This window comes from Charadrius vociferus, unplaced genomic scaffold, assembly GCF_000708025.1.
Source record: "Charadrius vociferus isolate BGI_N301 unplaced genomic scaffold, ASM70802v2 scaffold163, whole genome shotgun sequence".
NCBI classification, from domain to species: Eukaryota; Metazoa; Chordata; class Aves; order Charadriiformes; family Charadriidae; genus Charadrius; species Charadrius vociferus.
Window position 1 is genome coordinate 11,250,175 of NW_009648332.1, and position 23,996 is coordinate 11,274,170.

The following is a 23,996-nucleotide window of genomic DNA, read 5'->3' on the forward strand; positions in this document are numbered from 1 at the left end:
ATTTTATCAGGCGGGTAGAGCAGGATTAAAATTAGCCACCGCCTTTTATTTACAAAAATACAGATACATATAGAACATGACAGAAGGTAGACAGAAAGCATTTCTGAGGGTTTGAGTTGCCAGAGGCATGAATTTGCCTTCCAATAGTGTTTACTTTGTCCTTTGATGAAATTAGTTACAGAATGGGAAGATACTGTTGACTACAAGGAAGCTGCTTGATTTTGCTACTGATGAAAGACAAATAAGAGCAATTCAGCAGGGAACTGGGCTGTATGAAAAACGAATCACTAAGTGAAGTCGGCCCTAATAGGTTTACACGTCATTTAGTCTGGTATCATATGTATTCTTTCTCTACTGTTCAACTCCCAGTTGGGGCATTTTATTTACACCATGTTGCTTTTCAGCAAAACATGTCATCTGAACATTTTCTGTCTCGTATTCCTCAGGAGTAAGCACTTTGCGTATGATAGAAAGTTAAAAGCAGATTTTGAAGATTACTTGGAAAACCTGTGAAAAATATTTACTGATGGTAGATTCATTAGTCTGTGGTAGCACCTGTGACCAAACCTTTCGACTGGTTTTGTTTCGTCTTATATGTTAGCTATTCCCGATGATGTGTTTTCAAGTTCAATAGAGTTATTAAACAGGACTCATCCGAAGAGTTTCAGGTTAGGAAAAATTGTGCATGGACTAAGTGGTACTGTGCAACGTTTACAATTGTTTACTGACAAAAGTGTTAGCTTAAGAAGTTTTTTTGCACTTTCCATTTATTGGACTTAGGTGCTAATGCAGTTGTTCACTTTTCATTCTCTTTTTCCATGATAGTTGCTGGCTCCATGTAGATAACTATTTTATCTGGAGTTTCATTGGACCTGTTACCTTTATTATTCTGGTAAGAACTTTGTTTTTTCTTTTCCTTTTAGGTTGCCTCGCAGCAAGGTTAGAAAGATTGAATAACATCAGTCAATACCATCCTTATTCACAAGACATTTCATGAAAATGCTTATAAACAATCTGTAATGTGACCAATGGTTATATAAATGTTTAGAAATCTTTAAAGAGTGCTGACCAAATGATTAATTGTCAAAGCTGTGGTGGCATAGCCATTTTTTCCTAATGGCTTGAACTCTGAAGGTCGTATTGACATGTGTAGTCATACGAAAAATCAATGAGGTACTAAACACAGGGTTTTTTTAAAGGAACCAGTATTATTGCTTTCAATTGAGTCACTATTGTACACGTTCCAGAATTTAACTGCTAATTATCCAACATGATTATCTCAAAAGAGTGTTCTAACGCATTGGATAATTAAGTAAATCTTATATTTCATTACACTTACACAGTATTTGTATGTGTATTTGCATATGCATATGCATATTTTTCCATGACTACTTCTGTGTGTATTTATGCTACATGTAATGTATGTCAGACATACAAGTTCATCTGTTTTAGTATAAATAATAGAGTATTATGTAACCAGTAGAAAGCGTTGACACATTTTTGCAGTCCGTTGAGTAAAGTCATTGTGTGCATGCACACCCATCCCTACACCCACAGCTGCGTGCCCCGTTGTCCGTTTCAGATTGAATGTTGTGTTCATACATCAATTATCCATTCTCTGAGCACTTTCAGGTAAAAAGCGCATAGTCATGTCAACCCAGGGCAAAACCATCTCCCTGTTATTTCAGGCCAATAATGCCAACATTGCACAGCATAGGAATTTGGAAGGAAAGTAGATGCAAGATGTGCATTTTGGCTCGCCTTGTTTTTCTCTGCTAGTTCAGTACCTTTAAAGCCCGGCTGTGCTGGGGAAGTATTCTAGAAGGCTGGTGCTGGGGACATAGCCTATGTACATAGACAGCTTTCCTCGTAACTGCTGATAGTTGGGAAAAATGAATTAATTTGTTTTCACGCTTTTGACAGTCTAAATAGTTATCTGTTCTCTATCTGTTCTCCTGCCTTTATACAGTAGTAGAGTAGTGAAATGTTAACAGGATTTCGGTTCCCTTGACTTTCCAAATTCAGGAATTGTATTTTGTCATTATTATTTTTTCAGCCTGCAAATGCTGAAAGTGCATCAGGCATAATTTTGAAATTTCTGACTTTTATAGATCTATATGCTGGATGTACTCTATCAACAATTTTTGTAGCTTATAGTTTACATTAATTCTCCCTGTAAAAATAAACTGATACTTTGATTATGGAACTTTCTATAAAAAATGTACCTGGCCAGTTTTTTGTAGGCACTTTATTCCTTCCTGGATCTTCAATACTGAAATAAGCTTATGTATATTTAGGTTGGGTTTACCCTCTGTTTATATCAAAAACTATTTAAGTCGTTGAGCAGTCACTTAAAAGAAGATAGTTGTGTGGTGTAGAAATTGTTTGAGTTCATTGGCATATTTTCAAAGAAATAGACATAGATGCCAAAACTCATGTGTGTATAGGTTGAATTAGCAAAATTGTAGTGTTTATAAGATTTAAGTATAAACCATAATACTTGTACAGAGCTTATTCTAAATACATTTAAATTAAATCAAGTCTCAGGATGATAGGGATTCTTTTTCAATTAATCCTAAAATTATAGTTGAAAGATATATTTAGTATTTTCAATACGGTAGACAGTATTTTTCAACACAAAGTTGTTTCTTGCAGTTGCTGTAATCATTACTAGAAGATTGTTCTAAGTTCCACACCACAATAGTTCAGTTACCTCAAGTCTGATTGTGTGGTGATAATTTTGCTTTTTGTGTCTAGCTTTTTATCTTATTGTTACTGGGAGTATTTTGCTAAGTCACCTCCATTTCTCTCCCTTGCTTTAAAATAACATTTCACATGGGAAGCTTTGGGCATTGCTGACGGCTTTTTCACTTCCTCATAACCAGGTCAGAGTGAGAATAGAGGTGAAGGACATTTAATCATATTGACCATGTACAGACATAGTTCACTATTATTTACTGGCCATGACATTATTATCCTCCAGCAAATCATTTAGGCTGAGACGCAAAAGGCCTTTGGGAGTAGTACTCCCAACTTCAAAAATATAAAACAGCAGGTAGCAATCACAGCACAGTTCCTGGGAGTAATTCTTCTCTAGCAATTGCTTTGCCCTCTAATCGTCCCAACTGAGAAAGCAAGAGAGACCGGAGGAAGAAGTGTGAGAAGTGTAATGGCTGAAAAATAATATGTCACGTGCAGGGTAACCGAAGAAGAGCCGTATTTGTAGTGTAGCTTACTTAGTATCAGTAGCATGTGAGAATTTCACCTTGGTAGGCTTTTTCACATGTTAATCAAATCACTTGTATGATTCTCAGTTTAATAGTACTGTCAATGCACATAAACTTTTTTGACAATATTGCTTGCTACTTTAATTTACAATTTTTTCTCCACATTTATAAGCATTTGCACTTGCGTCTCCATACAGGTTTGCACAAAATGAGGATAGGAAGTATAGGGGGGGAAGTGTGAACTTCCTCAGTACGTCTTCTGAGGAACTTTCAACTTCACTGTTTCCATAGCCTGTCATGCCTTTGGGCACCAGGGTTATTATATCTATGAGAAAAGAGCATGTAAGTAATGAGCGGTGGGAAACCATTAGTATGCCTGAAATGGTTTAATGAAAGCTTGGATCATGATACGTCAGGAGCTGTTCTTATCATTTGGACAGCTCCATCTGCATCTTTAATAATTAATTCAGTTCAGTAAGAGTTCAGCGTGCACACTCATTTAGAAGCCTTCTTCAGAGAGCACCTCTCTCGCTGCCAGTCCCAGAGAGAAATAGGCTTCTGCATGGCTAAGAGCAAAGATCTGGAGATACAAGAGCAGTTTTAGAGCTGCATTTGCCAGGTAACAAAAGCTCCGGGGAGTTCAAAAAGGGTCAGAACATGTGCAGTTCAGCTAGGTTACTTCAGAGTGGTGTTTCTGTTCTTCTGTCTTATCATATCCATGTCAGCACTGCAGGCTGTGTGGAATGAATTTTAAGCTGCTAAGCTCAGGCAGACGTGATTCAATTGAGCAGGTTGATGGCTATAAAACAAACAGTGCACTCCTGTAATCTGTGGTTAGAAAAGCCTGAGTAGTTTGACTTCTATGTAGATCCATATTCATTCATATCCAAGGAATGGGTGATGTTGGTTTGACTTTAATTCAGCCAAAATCACTGGAGTTTGCTTCTCACAGATGGAGCCAATATGTTAGGCTACCGAGGGTTGCTTAAGCAAAAATTCCTAGGATGTCCTGTTTTGTTAGCACAAGAAAGATAGTTTCTTTTTTCGCTCAGGTAGAGGCATTATTTCACCAAAGTCAGTGGATGTATACATACAGATGCACACATAATCTAGCTCCACATATGAAAATGAACTGTATTTGTAAGCTTATGTATATAAATAATACACATATATCTTTATGTAGTAGACACTTGATAAATGGTATTTATCTATTGCTCACAAGGGAAAATTTATCATAATTATTGCAAAATCTAGCTTTATTTGGCTACTAATTCATTGTACCTGCAACTAATTCCAATCCATTAGTCTTCTGTGAAGGTTATTAAATCCACTTTTTAAAAAAGTTAATTTGACATGAAGACAGTCTGTCTCTCAAAATTACATAGGTTTCAGGTGCCAGAAAGACAAAATTCCTACTTAGACCATTTTTCATGTCCAGTACTTTCTGATTTCCAAACCAGAAATGGCCCTCTGTGTGTTGCCTCTGAAAGAAGCATTATCATCCAGGGTGCTGCACTTATTACCATAAAAATGCTATATTGTCAAGTAGTTAGTTTTTATTTTTAATATATATCTAATTGTTTATCTCCGTTCTATCCAATGACACTTGTCATATTAAGAGAAAAGTAAGAACTGGTATTTTAAAAGTGCTCTAATTTTTTTTTTTCATTTTTACATACATTTCTAAAACCAGAGTATAGATTAATCTAGTTCTTTATGTAATCCAGTATCCTGTCTCTTATAGTGGATAGTATATTTTAGAAATTACAGCAAAACCCTAGTATAAACATTACAGAAATACTATCAATCCATTTTTTTGCTATTCTTATTAGCTAATGTTTTAAGAGATCTCACATTATAGCTCCACCTACTGTAACTGTGTGTTTTGTCACTCTCGGTCTCACAGCAGAAGCTTCAAATCTGCACTTGATGCCTGACCAGACTTTCAAATTCTTATTTTTAGCCTTCGAAAGGGTGTCGGTCTGATTTTCAGAAGTGCAGCATGAAAGAGATTTTACTGACTTTATCAAGGGTGTAATTTCACAACTGAACTGTATACACCGTGGCTGTGTGTGTGTGTTTACGCAATGTATTTATATTTGTTATTATCATTGAAGGAGAGCAGTACTGCACAGGTGCAGGTTTTGGTTCATCTGGGGTGGATGCAGCCCAGTTGTCAGGACGAGGCCCAGCCAGTCACTAGCCCTGTATGTTATATGAAGCGATGAGAAAGTCATCATTGTCAGAGGCCCATTTTTCCCCTTGCAAATTTGCTTTCAGAAGCCCATCTTGCCATTCATGTGGGCCTTCAGGTGTCCCCAGAGTACCGTGTGTTTGTGGTGAACATTCTTCTTAAAGAAAGGTGTCCTGCTCAGGCCATCTGTCAAGTTTGGAAAACACGTACGGATTCATTTGCTTAGATCAGTAACAGTTCAGTCCTCACACAGTCATAAAACAGTTGAGGTTGGAAGGGACTTCAGGAGATCTGTGGTCCAACCTCCTGCTCACAACACGCTCAGCTCTGAGCTCAGACCAGGTTGCTCAGGGCTGAAAAAGCATTTCTTACACAAAGTTGGTACAAATGAATGCAAAAGCGCTAAGTGTGTTTTCTTCTCCCCCCACGTATTTCTCATCAAGAAAAGTAATTCAGACATTCCTTCTAAAAGCAATTATTCTCCAACAAGTTCCCTTCCCTCACTGCTTAGTGTCTTCTGTAATAAAATGGCAGAATGCCCAAAAGTCTTTAACTCATGAGTTCCTCCAAAACAATCCATTTCTAGATGAAGAGCAGTAAGGGAGCCAAAAGCAAATCTATAGAAAGGTTTGGTTACAGTATTTGTAAGCGGGCAAAATAGGCGTTTGATAACGATACAATGTGTAACAGAAATGCCAGCATGTTTGAAGAAGTGGGAAACCATGGTCTTTTGACTGCTGAAACCAAAAACTATGTAATATTTCACAATGATGGAGAAACAAGTATTGTATGCTCCGTTGTCATAGTTACTTTGTCTTCAAAGTACAATATTTTGCTTTTTTTGCCTTTTTTCTTGGAAGGACTTTTCCAGCCACTGTGATACAGTATTATTATTTCTGTGGGCTGCTTTTGGGGTTCTGTACCTAAATTAGAATTAAAGTGTCTATTAAGAAACTGCTATGTGCAGTTATTCCCTAGTCCAGCAAGGACGTATATACAGACAGAGCTGAGTACCTCCATAAAACCTGCTTAATACGCTGGAGCTTGGCTCAGGCTCTGGGGTAGGGCCATGTCTGCTTGCATGTCACCAGAAGAACCTCTGTATGTAAATACAGGCTTTTGTTTTTCATATGTCAAACCAACACTTCAGTCATACAAAGAATCAGAGGATAAACACCTCTCGTTTCATAAGGCAGTCATTTACGGGCTAAAGCATGTCTATGAGTTTTTGATCCAAGAATGATGTTGCTATTACAATACAGGATGCTCCAGGGTAGCTACTTAGGCAAGGATTAGCTTCCAGCTGTGCTGTAAATACTATTCTGAACTGGATTGTGCACTCCCGGTTGCATAGGTTGCAGCCAGAGTTGATTTACATGTTAGGATTGGCATGAGGCATGTCTCTTAGCTCTTAATCTGTTTGTTTTCACAAAAAGTAAATTGAGGTTACATTTTTTTAAGCAGGCTGGAGAAGTTCATGTTATGTCAGCTACCAAAATGTGCAAGAAGCTTTTCCAAGTACAGAAGAAGACAGTCAGCCTGCAAAGGCATGGAACTGAGGGTCAGGTCACACGCAGAGTCCCTGTCTGCTGCAAAGGCCAGGGAGAGAAGCAACTTGTTTTCTCACCCAGGGAACTTACGCAGTACAGTGGAAACCTAGATAAGAGGAACAAAGTGATCACAATGATCTAATGAAGTGTTTCTCAGCTGGTTAGTTATTACCTGTAACAATCATAAAAGGTAATCAGAAGGGTCATGAGATATTGACACTTTTATTACATTTTTCAGCAATGGAAATCATGCTTAACCTACACCATGTACATACCTTCACTTAAAGGTCAAGTATTTTCTGTCAGTTCTTGAAACACAGAAATAAATTATAAAAGCTTATTTTTGTTATTTGTATCATATACACTTTTTGTATTAGTCTCAATATACAACTGTAAAAATGTTTTACTTTGAATCAGGACTGATGAGGTCAAAAGCTGCCAAACAGTTTTAGTGTTGAGAACTGCATTATAGTTCATACTGTCCATCCTGATTTTGAGACAGCAACAGCAGTGATAACTTGATTGCCCTTAGCAGTAGGAATTATAATACATGTCTTTATTAACAGACTCTGATCAGAGCCTTCAAAATACTCCTCTTTTCTAGATTGCTAAGAGCTGGTATGAACTGGTATCCTCAATGTTACAAAAATTGTGAGGATTTTGATGGTGTCTCAAACCAAAGGCTACCTAAAATGAGAGGCTGGGCTTGATTATTCTCCATCAGTAACCATTTGCAGATATATACACAAGATTGTAAGAATGGGGTTATAATCTATCTAATATGTGTGTTACGAGGATGTCCAAGCATATTCTCCCGTCTTCTCTTAGCTATCAGTTCAGCCATTTCTTGTGGACCATTGCACTACTAGATAAGGGTGTATGTCTTCTCCCTGGAAGAACATGTCTTTTACTGTTTTCAAACATACGATTTTATTTGAATTGTCTGCATGATGTAGGACAGCACATAGTAATTACTCAACTTAACTCTATACCACTTTTCAACCCATATTCTAGAGGCATCCTTGTATTTGGCTTACTGATGCTCTTCACATGCTTTGAAATTGATAGGAGACAGGCACCTAGTGTCTTTGATTTCTGTGGTTCTGTTTCACAATAGGAAAACTATAAAAAATTACCTTCAGTATCTTCCTCGGTGTTATCTGTATGAATGACACAACAAGAATGAGACAGAATAGTCCTTTCCTTCAAGGGGCATGCAGTCTCGCTTCAGCAGAATCCAGACTACAAAGGGAGGAGGGCAGTAGGAGGGTGGACCACCAGCACATGTCTATGGCACTGTTAAGTTTGATGAATTTGCTACATCTTTGTGTTTCTTTCTCTTTTTCTCTTCCTTTTTCTTCAGTTACATTTAAGCTGTTTTCAAGACCCCAATGGGATTTGTGAGAACAAAAGGGAATTAAAAAAAAAAAAACAAAACAAAGAAAGGGAGAAACCAGCAAAGGTGAAAAACATTCCAGAAGCAGGACGGGGTGATAAAAGACAGCTAGCGTAGTACAGTGAAGGGGTAACCATAGTCCTCGGAAGAAGTCAGTAAGATGGGGAACGGGGCCAGAGGTGACAGGCAAAGGTGAACAGAGGCTGAGCACAACATGCTGGAAGACAGAGCTAGATTGAACACGAGAGGTGATGGACATGAGCTAAGTATGGTTGTTCACGATGATGAGGTAAATTTGGAAAATTAAGTGAAAGAAGGACTTCCAACATTTTTTTCCCCTTATCCATATTTGCAATCACCTTTTACAGACTGTCTGCTACAGTTACCCAGTTTCACTATATATTTGAAAGTAAACTACGGGGTTTTTGTTTAGTCTCTAACATCATCATTATTCATCCTATTACTTGAAGTAGTTTAATTTCATTCTTATCTGTTTTGACAGCTGAATCTTATCTTCCTGGTGATCACATTGTGCAAAATGGTGAAGCACTCAAACACTTTGAAACCAGACTCTAGCAGGTTGGAAAACATTAAGTAAGTGCTTTGTGTTCAAGTATGAGAACTATGATTATTTTCTGATTGCTGAACTGATTGAAAGCTACTCTCCATTAGGAGCACATGCCATTGTCTCCCAGCAACTGCAGATGTCAATTAGAAGCAAACAGAGCCAATCCTGCTTTCGTCACATTGTTGCTGTAATGTCACAAACGCCGGTCAAAATTAGATAATTTCAGCCTGGAACTAGTGCCAAGAAACTGTTTCACGGAAATGCCACAGCACTGTAGTAATTTCATTTGCATTTAAAATGGAGTTCAAAAATGATGTTCCTGTTTGCATGGCTGATATGATTATATTAAGTTTGTTTTGTTAAATGACTTTTTGATTTAGGGATTCTGAGCAGTTTCTACTCGTAATCCTGTTCTCTCAAGAGAATTCACTCTATTATTATTGTTAACTTGAAGATTATCTGCTGTTTTCATGCTAATTTAACAAATGTTTACTTTATCATGGTGCTGTACCGCAGTATCCCTTTTGCAGAGTAATACAAGTGTTACATAATTGACAAGGCTTTGGCAGCTCTTGATTCTTTAGATAGTCTTTTACTGTATTCTGTATAGCTTTACGTTGTACTGAAGGTTTTTGTTATCAACACTGAAGGGATGGTGCAACTTTCTAACACTGAGGGTTGGATGTGAAAGAGTCTTACAGATTTGCTTTTTGAATGTTGAAAATGGCAAAGGGAGATTTTCAGTAAGGCTAACATTGTGAACTAGATGTTCTAGATAGGTCAGTATCAGCTTCATTGCATGTTGCATGATGAGAGAGAGAGCTAATCTTTAGCATCTCTCTCTTTTCTTCCTTTTCCTCTTTCTGTCTTCTCATCCACACCAGTAATTACCGTGTTTGTGATGGCTACTATAATACGGACTTACCTGGGTAAGATAGAACCCTACATTAACAAATTTCTAGCATGATTTTTAACTTTACAAACTCGGTCAATATTGTGGATTTCCCTTAATTTTAATTAACTAGTTTCGAGATACCTGATTTGCTAAAGAATTTTTAACTATTATATGCCTTTATAATTTTAAATTGCTTGCCTCTGCATTTTGAATTTCCTAATTTTGACTAATTTTTATAGACAATTAAAAATGCTCTTATTAATTTCTGTTTCAATTCTGTCTAATAATTTTGTTTCTCTTTTCTGCTTATAATGCTTTCTAGCTATGAAGATAATAAGCCATTTATCAAGTAAGATCATTAGTTAGATGTGGAATTCACTGACTAAATTCCCTTTCCCTTTCATTCTGTGCCGTTCTCTACAATTCCTTTTCCTTAACCTATTCATGATGGAATTTTTTTTAGACTATTCTGTAGAGCAATATCCATATTTTTGTCACATTTCAGCAGGGTCTCTTCATGCGGAAGTTAGATCATCTAGCTTCAGTTTAGCTGAGTTTATCGGAGCATTAAAGATTTGGGCTCTAGGCTTTTAATCTGCTGTTTAACCTTTGTGCATTTGTGTTACATTATTTGGTGTCATATGGCAGCACCACTGTTTAAAATCTATGGTGTGATTAGTGGCTAAGCCAGATTTATCAATCTCTTTTGTAAAAGCAGATAAAGCAATGGAGTAGCTGGGGCTCGTGCTATACTTCTGTATTTCAAAATAGTTTTGACATCCTATGCAGTTCTTGAGAAAGAAAAAGGTCATATCTACTCTTGCTGTTTTCACTGGAGACTAAGAGTACCAAATGGAATTGTTCTTTCTTTAAGAGATAAAAGGTTAAACCCAAGGAATTTTTACATTTGAATATGAACCTAGTAAAAGTCAACTGCGGGAACTGAAATGTTAATATTGGATTTGGCAACATGCATTCTCGTAAGTGATGTTACTGAAATTAATTTTCTTTTGCAGATCCTGGGTCCTGGGTGCATTTGCTCTCCTGTGTCTCCTTGGCCTAACATGGTCATTTGGCCTGCTGTTTATCAATGAGGGGACTGTTGTGATGACCTATCTCTTCACAGTATTTAATGCTTTCCAAGGAATGTTTATTTTCATCTTTCATTGTGCCCTTCAAAAGAAAGTAAGTTACTGAACACACAGACGCGTGTTCCCTAGCTCCTTAAAAATACCACATATATTTCTTAAAAAGTAGAGAAAAAAATAGCAATGTCAAGAACTGGAGTGTTTTGAAGTGGTTTGAGGAGAGGACTAAGATTCAAAAGCAATTCTTGCTGTGTGTACCTGTGGGAGTCAGGTAACTGCTCTGTGGCCTGGGCAGGTTTAAAATAGATGCAGCATTTCAAACCTGGGCTTGAAAAGTTTTGAGGCCTTGGGAGGAAAATTATGATAGAAAATGTACTGTTTAACATTGGTAATGTGGTACATATTAGTCTGGACTTACCGCCAAAAGTCCTTTATGTGCACATGAAACACATCGTGCCTCCACTGCAGCACTGCAAAGAAAGGATCATTTACAATATCAGCCCAACTCAGCCTGGAAACTCTTTCTGAGATCAAGGCAGAGGACCTCTCCTGAGATCCCATTAAGCTGCCGCATAAAGCTACAGGTGATAGGCAGGGATTGTACTATGAGTGCTCATTCATTACAAAATTAAGCGAGATCTAAAAATTAATTTTGTTATGAACTTCAACACACCTTAGAAAAAAGCAGTCATTAATGCTAGACAACTGCTAATGGGGAGAGGTTTCCAAAGATGCCAGCATGACTAGTTTTTTCAAGTGTTTGGCTCCCTCAGCAATCTGACAGCTTCATACTCTTAACTGGAAAAAGTGGAATTCCCTGGCAAGAGTGGGATGTGCTAAATTAGTTTTGCTCCCCTTCGCCTGATGGGAGCAGAGGGGTCCAGAAGGAGCCGATCTGCTGGGGAGAGGGAAGGCTTGCATGGGGGACAGGAGCGAAGAGGAGAGAAGGAAGTGAAGGGTGCAGCCAGGTGGGATTCTCTTTGGGTTCCCTGTACCTCTTCTCTTCCCCAGACTACGGGTGCACACTGCTTCCAAGGATGCCTTAGAGGTGCTTTAGTGAAGGACAAAAGAAAAAAGCTCATAGCCTGTGTTAGAAGACGTAGCAAATGAAAGTAAACAAGAGTTCAGAAGAAGGGTAAATGTCACAAAATCCCACCCAAAAAAATTTAAAATAAAATGCAGTACATCCTGCATTTGCATATACTCAATTTGCAATATTTAGATTCTAAATATTTTTACCAGTTTTAGGCTTGAGACCTAGCAATTATTAACTCCCCTTATAATTAGCTCACCAGAGACATAATTAACTGATATTTATAAAATGGTTTGAGACCATTGGATAAAGCGTTGCTGTGTAAATACAAAAATCACATTCTTGTGTGTTCTCAACTGTACCAGCACTAACAGTATTAGCGTCTCTAAATTTGGTGTAGACAATGGCACTCAGCCATGTTTTAGAAAAAGATCTGTTAGACAGGAAGAATTTTATCCAGATGAACACGGCACTCCTCTCATTTTCAGAGAACAAAAGCACACTTAGGGAGGAGATTGAGCCTAAGAAGAGAGGGAAGGAAATGCAAACAGTCTCAAAATGCAAATAATTTCTAGATTAGGGTTTCATATAATGTTGCCCTTTCTGCCACTTGTATTGGACTTGAAAATCAAAAACAGATTCCTCTTTTCTTTCTTTTTACAGCTGTGCATTGTTTTTATATTAAGTGGAGTCAGCAAAAAGCAGTATTAAAATACCAGTCAAGTGTGAAGAAGCATAACCTAGAGCAATAAGATTTATACCTGAAAGAATGTTAAAGCTGCCATTTAAGATTTTTAAGTTTTGCTGCCTTTGACTGGATATCATCCTCTGTCTGCATAGCTAATGTAGTCTTTTTATTCTGTTATTACTAGTTGGTCACTAAATTGACCAGAGAAATAGAATTGTGAAAGTGAAAACTATTATGTTTCCAGTTCTGACAGGATGATAGTGCTGTTGCTTCCATCAGTTTCCAACAAGCTATAATTTAGAAATAATGACAGTGGAATGCGCAGTACTGACAGATAATGTACATTCACTGCAATATAGGCATTAGGCAAAACCAGCCCTGGAGGGTGGTATTTGGGTAAAAATACAGTTTTGATTGCTATTGTCTCTACTATGTAGTGGTTTGGAGCATTTAATATCCATTAGTGTTCAGGAATGTATTTTCTTAGGTGTTATACCATCTAGTGATAATGTATATTGACTTATGTTTTTCAGACTACAGAGTTAAAAATTATAATTCTATGTCTGTGCATTTCTGTTTCTGTTTTTTATGTGTCTTTTGTGCTGATATAGATAGGGATTCACTTAAAATACGTACCATATACTTTTATAAAAAGATGAGTTATTGTCCCTAGCTTGAAGTTAAGGCACCAGCTATTCGAATTTTCTTCAACCTTGTGGTTTATGGAAACATCACAGTATGTATTCCATGAGTAAAATCTTTTTAATATTGAAAACAGCACATGGTATATGTAAGTCCACATTATTAACTTTTTGCATTTCCCTCTCCCCCCTTTTTACGTACATAACTTTCTTTCTGTCCTGTATGTTCATAGGTCAAGCAGAATGCCCAGATTAGCTGAAATACCAATTTTCCCAGAAATTTAGGAGCCTCATTGATGTAGAAGTGACACTTAGATTTCCAAATATCTGGTGGAAGAATTACAAATTTAGACTTACGCATCTTTCAAGATTTTATCCACTGTGTCCTTTCACTGACGCTGCCATGGTGCCGAGATGTGTATGCACTCTTCCGTCATCTGAAAGTAGTAGTCAGTGTAGCAGTCACCGAATATGAGAGAATTAACTGCTCTGCACATTCCTGATTAGCTTTATGGCAAACGTTAATACACATAAATTACAAAACTAAAGTTTCCAGTAGGTCACTGGAAAAAGAAGGTGAGCAAATGCAGGCCAGATACTGGAATCATTAATTAGTTTTGTTGCTCTGTCAGACAAAAATCTCATGTTCATAGGCCTATTCAGATGTTTAGGTTCAGCGAAGGCAGTAATGAGGATTTTATTTTTTGGTCCTAGAAGTGAAAAGTGCTTCATTTCCCAGCCTTTATGGTTCAAAATTTAACTCTGAAACACTGACGGTGCCTCCACCAGCATAGCTGGCGCTCTGCTTGGACCGGGGCAGGGGCGTTTGTGAGCTTTGTACGATCCCAAAGCAGGTGTGACTTTATATGAGAATGCCTTTAGAGTCATTGCAGGTTTTGCACACTTTCTCGGAAGGGATAGCTTAGTGGGCGGTACCCAGCCGTGCAAAGGCTAGTTACCTCAGCCCTTCGTGTCTGCTAAGATGGGAGGATAGGCTTTCTGTGGTTTCTGCACCAAAAACTCATATAAAAAGGACTGTTTTCAACCAGCGTTCAATTCAGGTAAACTTAACTATATTAATCTACAATATGAAGATGAAATAAAAATAATCCCATAAATAACTCAGTAATGATTATTCAGTCCCATCTAAATGAAATCATTTCCAAAGTGTATACTTTGGAAATAATTTGTTCAAAAATCCTGGATAGCTGATAATGCTGCCACTAAGTAGGGAAAAATACCTGATATTGCTAATGGCCAGCAATTCAACAGACAAGAATTACCTATTTGCTTGAAAAGTGCGTGAGTAGTTTCAATGCAAAGTTCGTGTCTTTTTGCCAGCAGAGATATTTGACACTATTTTTTGTGCTAAGTAATTTCCCCCCCGCCCCATAGGTACGTAAGGAATATGGCAAATGCTTCCGACATTCCTACTGCTGTGGTGGACTACCAACTGAGAGTCCCCACAGTTCAGTGAAGGCATCGACAACGAGAACTAGTGCTCGCTATTCCTCTGGCACTCAGGTAACAAAGATTTTGACAGCATCTTTTAATTAACCTTATTTATAAAAAGCCTACTGAGATGTGTGACAATCAGAAGGACTAATTGTCTTCTTAGTATTATCATTTAGATGGCAAATACGTACTTCTGCATAGTAGAGTTGATTCTTTTCAAACATTTCTGTTTACTTTGGTCTAATGCAAACACCTTATTTTTCTCGTAATTAGGGGCTGGTTTATAGGAAGGTTTATACCACCATGTTTCATCTAAATGAAATTTAATAAATTAGAGTTTTAATAACAAAAGAAGGAGTTTCACTCCGTAGTAGAAGAATGGCTTACTTTAGGCCAAAATAAACACAAATATTCTACATAATAGCACATAAGTAGGAAAAAATCTTTTTGTAACTTACTTCTGTCTCACTGCTTTATGTTAACAGAGTCGTATAAGGAGGATGTGGAATGACACTGTGAGAAAACAATCTGAATCATCTTTTATCTCAGGTGACATCAACAGCACTTCAACACTTAATCAAGGTCAGTCACTGGGAACATTTCCGTTTTAGAAGCCTTAAATTTTATAGAGATTTTATATCATTTAACACTGAAGAATTGAAAAGAATGTTTTGAAAAAAAATTCTGGAACAAATATTCTCTAAAAGCAGAGTTTTAAAGTCATCCACCAGCACATTTTAAAACCATGTTCCCTCAGCTGGCCCCCCGCTATAGAAGTTGAATTCCTCCATTTGTGGGAATGTATTTAAATAAGTTTCATCAATAATTTAACTTAAAAGCAAGATCATAATTTTAAATCTTTCCTAACCTTTATAGGTTAAATCTGAAACAGAAATATGAGTGCAGTAACATTTTAATGCATATTTGACTATGATTTTTAGGTGCAGAAATTTTCCCAGTGAAATCTAATTGATATCATTTCTATGCAAAAGATGTCTGTAAAGCATTTATCTTTTCTATTTCAAAGAGCATCGTATCTGTCACATGGGATAGAATCCAGATTTTCAGGCACAGAGAAGCCAAAACTCCAGATTTCTCAGTTCAAATAGACTTTGAAATCTGTAACCTCATTCTCATGTCCAGTTAGAAGGCAAGGGTATGAACCAAGACAGAATGTCCCTTCCTTTCTCCTCTTCCCCCTGCGTTTTTTTTAAGGCAGTTTGAGCTAGCAATGGAGGGAAGACTGCTCTGTGCAAGCCAAGTTCAAAGCCTGTTCTTCCACCCGCGTCCCTAGGAGAAGAACACGTAGCCCTGATCTCATTGTGACCAGTTCCTGCTCAACTCCGAAAGTTTCAAACAGAAAATTCACCACTGTCAGGGCTGCTGTAAAGCCCTCATCGACACAACTACCAAATTTTCCTCCCTTGGTTTTTTTTCAAGGTTTGGTGGGCGCATGTACTTCACTCACATTTATTTTGGAAGTGAAAGTATGGTGTTTGGCAAAAGAAAAGATTTCAGAAAGCATGATTCTAGATAAGACCTGTGCATCTCACTGCTCCCACCATCTAAGTCTTGTATGTTCCTATGGCAAAATCAAAATCAAGTAACTTCTCCTAAGTAGAAAATGTATATTTTTCACGCCCGAGAAAGAAGTATATTGCATTCCAGTGTCTTCTTAAAATCCTGTAAATACACTATAGATAAAAGTCTGGGATTTTACCTTAATTTGATGTCTCTGACTCCTGAGGTTTGCTCCAACCATGCTGCAACCCTCAGTTAATTCAGAGTTGAACAGAGGTCTTGGAAGCTTCTCCCTGAGCTCTGGTCTCAAGTCACTGGAGATGTTCTGCCATGATTAGAAAAACTGGTATAATCTTTAGTCTGGTATAATATTGTCACTATCTCAGTGATTCATACATATAGGGATAATTTAATAATTAATGGCAAGTGTCATCTTTCCTTTAAAATAAAAATCAAGCTTTTAAAGGTGGCAAAAATTTTAGATTGAGAAAAAAAAATCTCTTAACTATAGATTACAGGTAATAATTCTAACAAAGATTAAACATAGTACACAAAAAAATACCCAAACAAACCCAAGCAAAATGTATTTCAGTTAGTAATTCTCGTAATAAGTACATTACAACTGAAAAAAGTATGATAAAATCTTTTTAATTGTTAACTGATACAAACTTTGAAATAAGATTAGAATAATCAGGCAATAATTCTCTTAATCTTGGAATTTTCCTCTCATTTCTTCTACCAAGCATCTATTGTAGTACAAAAGCATTAGTATTTGGAATATATACTATCTTTTCCTTACCAAATAAAAATATCTATACTATAAAAATATAGCTGGCACTTTAGTTGTCCTGGGCTCTGTAATACACTGATCCTGATATACTGCTGTGCAATGCAATAGAAAAGAAAGTGGAATTTTACCTTAATGAAATGTTTAAAGTTAGTTTTAAATCACAGCATTTCGTGCGTGGATTTTTTGTCATTATTCCAACCCATTTTTCTTCTAGTAGCTGGAAATCAGAGATTAATTGACTTTTTAACAATATCTCAAGATATGCTGATTTTTTTTCTAATTATTCCGAGAGTTGTTTAAATGGTGTTGCATTAACATGTAAAATGGGTTTTAAAAAAAAAATCTATTCATGTAGTATTTTGCTTCATCGTACATTGTTTGTAAACTGATCATTTAAAGAAAATTTGTCATTCGAGGAATTCTTTTCTAAAACCTGGCAGATAAATTTGCAGCATGAATGTCCCGGGAGAAAATGTGAATGCTCTGATTTCTTAGAGCAAATATTTTGCTTTCCCCTCAGCATGCATACTTTTGCATATACTAAGATATGCTTCTTCCCGTTTGTCACCCACTGTCTGTTTGAAAACAGCAATTCCCTTCCATTATCCATGTGTTTTTAATAAAGTGAATAACAGCTCTGATCCTGTCATAAGAGATTTTTCAATACCTTTCACTTTGAGAAATTCAGTTCTCTCGATTCTGGACAGAAGTGTTCCATACAATCATTTTTAAAGTTATAATCGCTTTATGTAGTACCTTGATCTCTACACATTTAATTGCTATTCTTGTGTAACAGTGATTTTGTATACATTAGTAAATGTCACTCGCACCAGATGTTTACTTTGGGGATTTGGATAGCACCTGTGAATTACTGGAATCTAACTGTATTTTCCTACTCCCATTTCAAATACGTAGCTCAAATACATTCAGAAATTTTCAGCTGAATTACATTTGACAAGTCCTACATGATTCATGATGAATAAAAAATATTCTTTATTGAAACTGTCAGCCTAAAATTAAAGAACTGACATTTTTTTCTGTTTCTTTTGCTTTAGGAATGACTGGCAATTACCTACTAACAAACCCTCTTCTTCGACCACACGGCACTAACAACCCCTATAACACATTGCTCGCTGAAACAGTTGTATGTAATGCCCCTTCAGCTCCTGTGTTTAACTCACCAGGTGTGCTTATACTTCCTGAATAAAACCGCTTTTCTTGGCTCGCTCCAAATGCCTTCTTTCCCCTAGATAGAAACTCAAGTTGCAATACCCTAGCCGTACATTCTGAATTTCTGTCAGTTCGAGAAATACAGTATTGCCGATGTCAGCTTGTAAAACTGCACTATATTATAGTAATGCCTTTGCCATAACAGTATTTACCAATAATTATCCATGTTTTTAACACAGGTGGCATAAATCTTAATATACTATTACAGGACTGACACCACATGGTCCGAGAGCCCATCTTCAAGATATATATCACTTAGAGGTATCATGTCTATGCAATATAAGGTTGACTCTAAAGCTTGCTGAGAAAAACCTGCTGATGGAACGGATTAGATACTAAAGCAGCGCAAGGCATCTTGACACCTTTGGATACCCCAGTGTAGAAAATTGTATCCAGCGTCAAATAGATCTAAACTATAGTATAGTGCAGCTTTATGGTAGATCATTTTCCTGTAGGAAGATCTTGAGATTAACAGTTAGAACAGTTTAGTTCTGCAGGAATAAAGGGTGTCATCACCTACCTAACATTTTGTTGTTACGTTATCTAGTTGCATTTTTTAACTGCAGTGCAATTCATCAGTAAATATCTAGCAGTTACTGTTTGATGGGTCATAGGATCACTGTAGTATAACTGCAATGATAAATCTTTGATAAGGAGCTCATAAAACCTTGTTTCCAGTGTTTATTTCAAGTTTCCTTTTTAACTGAACTGTAGTTTCTATTTTCATTCTCTTGTTTTCTTACTTTCCTTATGCTTTCCTCTAGCAACCTACAGAGAGACAAGTATGGGAGTAAAACTTAACTTTGCCTATCAAATGTAAATTTTTTCAGCATGATTTTTAATGGGCACAATTAAAACATAACTAGCGGTCATGAAGTAGACTCAGCGGGCAAGTGGTTCACAATTTACAAATGAAACGTTTCCACATTCAAAAAGTACTTGCATACTGCTTTTTTGGGAAACGACGTGAGGTCTGTAGCAAACCCTATTGGTAACAGAAGTTATGCAATGCTGAAACAATTTGCTGTTTAAAACCAAAGTAGTGTCAAGCAGAAATGCTCAACAATTTACTTATATTTTTACATTCCCACAGTAATCTTGCTACAGGCTATGGAAAGATTTCAAATGAATTACCTGATCGTGGGCAACAAAATTTGCCTCATCAAACCAATTTGAATATATTCTAGCATTCTTAACTCTGCAGTATATCATAGAAAACTCATTTTGGATCATCAGATATATTTTGGTATCTGTTTAGCAGAAGAAAAGAGAATTAAAATTATAGAATTAAATCACTTTCATGAGGGAAATGAATCCCAGCATGTGGTCCATGTGTTGTCTACGTTTATAAATGCCATATGTTCTATTCAGCTAAATCCATTGCAAGAAAAATCTTGGAACGTATATGAAATTGCAAAACTACAAAGTTGTTTAATCAAAGCTTAAAGAGACCTTTCAAACAACCCTCATCACTGTTTAAATTAGTACACATGGAGAGAAGTTAACAATAATGCAAATACAAAATGATTTGTAAATTACTCAGAATTTATTTGGAAATTATTACTCTATTTTTTAAAGTTGAAGACAAAAATCTTTTCATGAGAAAATGCAATTACTTTTTAATTGAAAACAATATTTTCCAGAGAAGATTGGATTTTCTAGGATAAGCTGCAGCTTTAATTATGAAAAAAAAAACAACCAACAAACAAATGGGAAAATGTATAATCTTTTCCAAAACAATGTTTTTCTTATACTCCTCCAAGCCTTGCATATAATGCAGCAGCCTCACAGTGGTCAGTCTCATTTCAGTAAAGTCACTCCATTCTTTCTTTACTTCCAGACATATCTGTAGATAAAGTGATTTTCTAGGAATGCACTAACCATCTGACTTTCCATGGTTCAGACTGTTTAATTTTTTTCAAAGTTTTTTTTTTTTTTCTTTTTCTTTTTCCTTTGCTTGGGAAGCACTGTGCTGTCATAGTTTACATGTCTTTGTGTCTATAGGAAAACCTTTTCTTTATCGTGTTACCGAAAAAAAAAAAGCCAAACCCAAAAACATAAAGACCTTAATCATCATAAGACTTCATCCCCCCCCCTTTAAACTTCTTTTCATGTTTCCAGCAGACTTACCCAATCTGTCATTCCTCCAGCAGCTATGAGATATCAGCCGTGGCTGATTTCCTCTTCCCATTCCACAACTAATATTTATTCTTTGGTTTAATTTCTGTGACCCATACTTACAGAAATTCCTAACATTTCTGCATTTGACTTCCATGCCCATGGTAACTGTGGGCCTAACTCTTAATTAACTATTCTGGTTCATTCAGCGCTGTCACTGTGACTGATGCAGACTGCAGGCAAACTTTGACCTTTAGAAGCCTGGGGCCGTTGTTGGCAGACAGAATATTAGTGCAAAAAAATTACATTAAGTGGGAAAAGAAAAGCTGTTATTGCTTAGTAATCTAATTTGCTGAACCCTTGCTCTGACTAAGTTGCTGAGAAGCTCAGTAATTCTTCATCATGTTACAATAAATCATTTTACTTTCTTTTATATATCAGCTACTCTTAGGCCAGATAGCCTGAGCAGACAGACATGATGTGAGTTGTCCAAAGTGAGTCATTCCACCTGCTGTCTATCGTGTTGTTGGATGGTGCTTGTGGGCCCTGGTCCCTGTAGTGTGAAAGATGGCTGTCCTTGTTTAACATAAATTCTTTGTATTTATCCATTTTTTTCATTCTTTTCTTTACTTCATCTCAAAAATAAAAAAAAAAGGAAAAATGTTAGAAATGTTGTTAAAATAGTTGCTTGCCAGTTATGTGGGTTTATGTTGTACATTTACCTTCAGTTATGTCTGTGATCTAATTCCTTTTTAATTTAGTGTCGTTTAGGACAAATTCTGTTAATTTTGTTTTTCTAAATCATGGTGGTGTACTTCAAAACATAGATGTTTCCAAATGAATTGCTTTGCATTACATATGCAAGGGCATGGAGTGAACAGTTCCTTGTGGAGAAGTCACAGAATTGACACTAAATTAAGAAATTAAAATGCCACTATTCCCCACAGGAAATAGGCGTTACTATTTTTAAAATGCATCTTTCCTATAAGGTGTGCAACTGTTTACATTTGGGAATGTTCAATAACCTAACTTTTCTCAAGTCTCACTTTCAAGTACAACTTTGTCCTGAACTACATTAAAGAACTTTGTTAAAAAAGAATAATTACGTGATAAAAAGCACATCAGGCAATAACCAGAGCTGTTCTTTTCCCTTTCAGGACATTCACTGAACAATGCCAGGGATACAAGTGCCATGGATACTCTACCGCTAAATGGTAATTTCAACAACAGCTACTCATTGCGCAATGGAGACTATAACGACAGTGTGCAAGTTGTAGACTGTGGACTAAGCCTGAATGATACTGCTTTTGAGAAAATGATCATTTCAGAGTTAGTGCACAACAACCTGCGGGGCAGCAGCAAGAACCACAACCTGGAGCGCACGCTACCAGCCAAAGCTGTGATCGGCGGGAGCAGTAGCGAAGATGACGCCATCGTGGCAGATGCCTCATCTTTGATGCACAGTGACGCCCCCGGGCTGGAGCTCCACCACAAAGAGCTTGAGGCCCCACTCATTCCTCAGCGGACTCACTCCCTTCTGTACCAGCCCCAGAAGAAAGTGAAGACCGAGGGAACCGACAGCTACGTCTCACAGCTGACAGCCGAGGCTGACGACCACCTCCAGTCCCCCAACAGAGACTCTCTTTACACGAGCATGCCCAATCTCAGAGACTCTCCGTATCCAGAGAGCAGCCCCGACGTTGAAGAAGATCTCTCTCCCTCCAGGAGGAGCGAAAATGAGGACATTTACTACAAGAGCATGCCAAACCTAGGAGCTGGCCATCAGCTTCAGATGTACTATCAAATCAGCAGGGGTAATAGCGACGGCTATATAATTCCCATTAACAAGGAAGGATGTATTCCAGAAGGGGATGTTAGAGAAGGACAAATGCAACTAGTGACAAGCCTTTAATAGTGTAGCAAAGAAATATTAAAGGCCACGTACAAGTATTAAAAAGACTTAATTGGCCCCAAGCAGGCTCCCTCGTATCTGCTTGAAGAGACAATTCTGTTGACCCTGTGGTTCTCCAGTAACGGGGATGACTGGACCTCGCAGTTCTGTGAATTTTTATAAAACAAAAACTTTGTATATACACAGAGTATACTAAAATGAATTATTTGTTACAAAGAAAAATACCAACAAGGTATTTTAAGATATCTTCTGCTGCTGAATTTAACAAAATTGTGAAAAAAAAAGAGAAATAAACACTTTCCAGCCATTTTACTGCAGCAGTTTGTGAACTAAATTTGTAAATATGGCTGCACCATTTTTTTTTTCTAGGCCTACATTGTATTATATACAAGGCGTAGGCTCTAAAATCCTGTGGGACAAATTTACTGTACCTTACTATTCCTGACAAGACTTGCAAAAGCAGGAGAGATATTCTGCATCAGTTTGCAGTTCACTGCAAATCTTTTCCATTAGGGCAAAGATTGAATACTTGTCTAACCACTAGCAATCAAGCCACAGGCCTTATTTCATATATTTCCTCAACTGTACAATGAACCGTTCTCATGAAAAAATGGCTAAAGAAATTATATTTTGTTCTATTGCTAGGGTAAAATAAAGACATTTGTGTCCAACTGAAATATAATTGTCATTAAAAAAAAAATTTAAAGAGTTTGAAGAAAATATTGTGAAAAGCTCTTGGTTGCACATATGTTATAAGCTGTTTTTCTTACACTCTGTTCATAGTATGGTAGTATGTTTAAAATGCAAGTTCTACCCGTTTTCACTTATTTTTCACTGTAAACAGTGTTCTGCTTTGACAAGTTAGTTTTTATTCTTACGTTTTGAATTTTTATTGCCAAAAACCATAATTTGGGGAGAAAATTGTTTTAGAAGCCAATTATGCCGAGCCTTGCACAAATTTGGTATAGCTAACGAAGATTGTAACTCAATTCCCTGTTCATTCTTTAATCAGGGTTGGGTGGTAAGGGGTAAAGGGGACACTGGACACTTCTCACAAGCTTTCTCGTGAATAAAAGGTGCCTGTCCTTCAAAAAAAAATAAATAAAACATAACTATTACTCTTCCATATTCCTTCTGCCTATATTTAGTAATTAATTTATTTTATGATAAAAATCTAATGAAATGTAAATTGTTTCAACAAAATTCTGCTTTTTTCATCCCTTTGTGTAAACCTGTTAATAATGAGCCCATCACTAATATCCAGTGTAAAGTTTAACACCTGTTTGACAGTAAATAAATGTGAATTTTTTTCCAAATAGGTAAAATGTGCATTATTATGTACGAAGCATAATTGGCATCAGCAGTCCTTCGACCCAGCTGTATCCTGCTTAGAATGGCTTCTTTACATTTCGTGAATACAATAGAAGCTGTCTATATAGCTCTACAGAAAAAAGGTCGTCTTTACTATTCATTACTCTAGTCACAGTTGAATAGGATCAAACTCAGACATAGCAGGGTCATTAGGAAAATGTACTGTAATTTCATATATTTACATAACTTTTAAGTAGGCATTTCTACTGAAATTAAAAATAAGGTGGTAAACACCGCTATCATATTCTCAGCAACAGTAATTAGCAGTTAATTATTAGTGATGAAGATACATTGTTGCAGTGGGAAAAACATGAATAAG

General features: G+C 36.8%; 1 protein-coding gene across 3 annotated transcripts in view; it reads left to right on the plus strand.

Annotated features, from left to right (window-relative positions):
- LPHN2 (latrophilin 2) overlaps positions 1–23,622 on the plus strand; it is a 128,426-nt gene extending 104,804 nt beyond the window's left edge. Inside the window, exons 15-21 of one of the 3 annotated variants that reach the window (XM_009884701.1) lie at positions 826–892; positions 8,870–8,961; positions 10,847–11,015; positions 14,676–14,804; positions 15,221–15,317; positions 18,102–18,230; positions 21,552–23,622. In XM_009884701.1, the coding sequence (XP_009883003.1) occupies positions 826–892; positions 8,870–8,961; positions 10,847–11,015; positions 14,676–14,804; positions 15,221–15,317; positions 18,102–18,230; positions 21,552–22,306 (1,438 nt within the window). In that variant the 3' untranslated portion in view covers positions 22,307–23,622. Of the gene's footprint in view, positions 1–825; positions 893–8,869; positions 8,962–10,846; positions 11,016–14,675; positions 14,805–15,220; positions 15,318–18,101; positions 18,231–18,484; positions 18,538–20,835; positions 20,860–21,551 lie in introns of those variants that run through there. The other 2 variants (XM_009884702.1, XM_009884700.1) reach the window with 2 other exon arrangements.
- Positions 23,623–23,996: the final 374 nt, after the last annotated feature.